At 36.6% G+C, this 2,990-nt stretch overlaps 1 protein-coding gene across 2 annotated transcripts in view; it reads left to right on the forward strand.

Annotated features, from left to right (window-relative positions):
- The window catches only part of LOC108735994 (chorion peroxidase), a 65,148-nt gene that overhangs the window by 53,789 nt on the left and 8,369 nt on the right, over nucleotides 1-2,990 (forward strand). For both annotated transcript variants that reach the window (XM_025976457.1, XM_025976458.1), the window contains one exon: nucleotides 2,057-2,171. In XM_025976457.1, the coding sequence (XP_025832242.1) occupies nucleotides 2,057-2,171 (115 nt within the window). The remainder of the gene's footprint in view (nucleotides 1-2,056; nucleotides 2,172-2,990) is intronic.

Consider the following 2,990-nt stretch of genomic DNA (forward strand, 5'->3'; position numbering starts at 1 on the left):
CGCATACCTCTGCTCATATACACAAAATGGGTTTCGTAATGATTTTCGTTTCCTTTCCTTTTTATGCTATATACAGGGCCGATCCTGGCGACGGGCGAAAATTGGGGGAAATCCCCCCCCGTCGTCGTCAAATTTGGGACATGAGACCGCACAGAGCGGCCGCCTACCCAGGATCGGCCCTGCCTATATAATTATATATACGCGTTCCGGTAAAAAAAAAATTAGCACAACACCACTGCCTGGAAATCCCTCAAACGTATTAGAACAAGAGTAGCCCCCTTAGGACTAAAAACGCCAAGTGGGATTAGTAACTACAAGAACATATTGTGAATGCAATGAAATTTAAAACATGGAGTACCTGCTGTCATGCAGATTATGGTTGGGGATTTATGGAACGCCATTGACGCCGACCGGTACTGGGCTAAAAATCTTTAAGGCTGTATAAATGTACATAATATAGGGTTGTTCGGAAAGTCATTTCGTTTTTTTTTGTAGAAATGAAAGGCAGTTTTCGTATAATAAACAAATACTTTATTAAATTATATATTGACCGTTCTGGTCCAACACTTTTTACCATCTTTCTGGTAGTAGCATAATTCCATGCTCATAAAATTTTTGGTCTTTGCTGGCAAAAAACTGATCGAGGAGGTTTTTGACCTCCTCATTTGAGGTGAAGGTTTTACCGTCTAAAAAATTTTGGAGTGACCGGAACAAATAATAATCCGATGGTGCCAGGTCTGGAGAATATGGTGGGTGTAGCATTGTATCCCATTCAAGCTGTAAAAGCTTTTGGCGAGTGACCAAACTTGTGTGAGGTCTCGCGTTGTCTTGGTGAAACACTACACCTTTCCTGTTGATTAGTTCTGACCTTTTCTGTTGAAGTGCATCATTCAGTTTGTCCAGCTGATGACAGTAGACTTCCGAATTAATCGTTGTGTTATCCGGTAAAAGCTCAAAAAAAACGATTCCTTTAAAATCCCACCAAACAGACAGCATCACCTTTTTTTGGTGAATATCGGCTTTGGAAATGGTTTGAGCCGGTTCATCTTTTTTGCTCCATGACCTCTTGCGTTTGACGTTGTTGTATACAACCCATTTTTCGTCCCCAGTGATGATGCGCTTCAAAAACGGATCATTTTCGTGACGTTTGAGAAGCGAATCGCAGACGTCAATGCGGCGACACAGATTTCTCTCTGTGAGAACATGGGGAACCCATACATCGAGCTTCGAGGATAATCCCAGGCCTTTCAAGTGGTCATAAACTGTTGAATTTGATAAATTTAACCTCAATCCGATCTCACGTGTTGTTATTCGCCGGTTCACATCAACTAATGCCTTTATCGCGTCTTTATCAGCTTCAACCGGCCTTCCCGAACGTGGTGCATCTTCGACATCAAAATTACCGGATCGAAATTTAGCGAACCAGTTCTGGGCACGAAAAAGTAAATTTACAGTTTTATTACCAGTGCTAGTTCATAGTCTAGCATAGAATGTTTGACTTTAATTTTTTTTACAATTGGTTTTGTTTTTCTAATAAAATTGTAATAACCGTTTTGGTTTTCTACGTATTTTGTTCTTAATTAGTTTCATTTTGAAGCTAATGGGAACTTACTTATTTAAATATTGATCAATTTATACATAATTTTCACTTAACATTGCGTTAATTTTGAATTGGACAAAACGCAATAAAAATGTTTGGATAACATTTCTTTCTTTTGGTGTTAATATTATTTTAAAACTGCTCGCACGGATATGAAATACTGTAACGAGCTTTCTATTTATTTAAACAGATTTTGTGTCGTGTATGATTTATATAAAGGGTTATAAATGCTCATAAAAAAGTGCTGCCATATCCATCGTCATCTGCTTCATTCGCTTACAACAATACAAACTATTTTCGTTTTATTACGGTGTACGTGTTTGTATACCGATTCAATTATTTTGTGACAAATGTGTTTTAATGCTGATTATGCCTTAAATATTTAATTGATCTAGCTATAAATTTCATTATTACTTATACTAGATTTGTCTTTGTTGATTCTGGCTTTCTTTTTAGAGCAACTTCAAGAGTTACGAAAAGCATCAATGTCGAGGCTTATATGTGATAACAGCGATCGAATTTATTTGAATAATCAAGCACTTAATGCATTTCGAAAACCGGGGGTTCCTGGGTAAGTTATCTTGACTGAAGTTTCAAACCGATACGTTTAAGGGATTTTTATAAGAAAAAAAATCTACAATAAAAAATTTATTCTTTGATCATCAAATGAACAACTTGACACCTTAATTAGGCCTTGTCTAACGCATGAAATATTTCATTAGCAGCAAATAATCATGAAGGTCTAGTCAGAAACATATTAGAGGCAGAAACAGGAGTTAGGAGGGGTAGAGGTAGACCTAGATCAGATTACTTTTCGCAAATAGTTAAGGACATGGATTGCTCTAGCTTTAGGGAAAGGCGAAGATTAGCTCAGGATAGGAAAGAGTGGAGGTACGTGTCCAACCAATCTCAGGACTGACGACGAGCAAATCATCATTAGATGGCGATATACTGCCTATACGTAGAGAACAATTATAATAAGAATTCGTTTTGATTTCATTTCTCTGCTTTTAAAAAAGTAATTAACTTTTAATAATGTTTATTACTTATAATAGTAGTAGCTTTGTTTAAATTTCTAGGTTATATACCTAGATATATAATATCCCAAATCTGCATATCTTGGGGATTCACTTCAATCTACAGTCTATTTCAATTTGTTAGAATTGTGACCTTGAAGAAATCTGCGCGAAGATAGAAAGAATACACACTAGGCGTGAGCAAGACAGAAATAGTTGGAACAAGCTTGAACTAGCAGAGCTCTCGATGGGCTGTCTTAGGAGATCGACTAGAACTGTACAGTACTAGACGAAAATGTTTAGCAATTTCTTAAAACAAAAATGTATATAAATTAACAATAGAAAACAAAGCAAAAGTTTTATAGGTGTGTAGA

The sequence above is a fragment of the Agrilus planipennis genome, unplaced genomic scaffold (assembly GCF_000699045.2).
Source record: "Agrilus planipennis isolate EAB-ADULT unplaced genomic scaffold, Apla_2.0 scaffold75, whole genome shotgun sequence".
NCBI lineage: Eukaryota > Metazoa > Arthropoda > Insecta > Coleoptera > Buprestidae > Agrilus > Agrilus planipennis.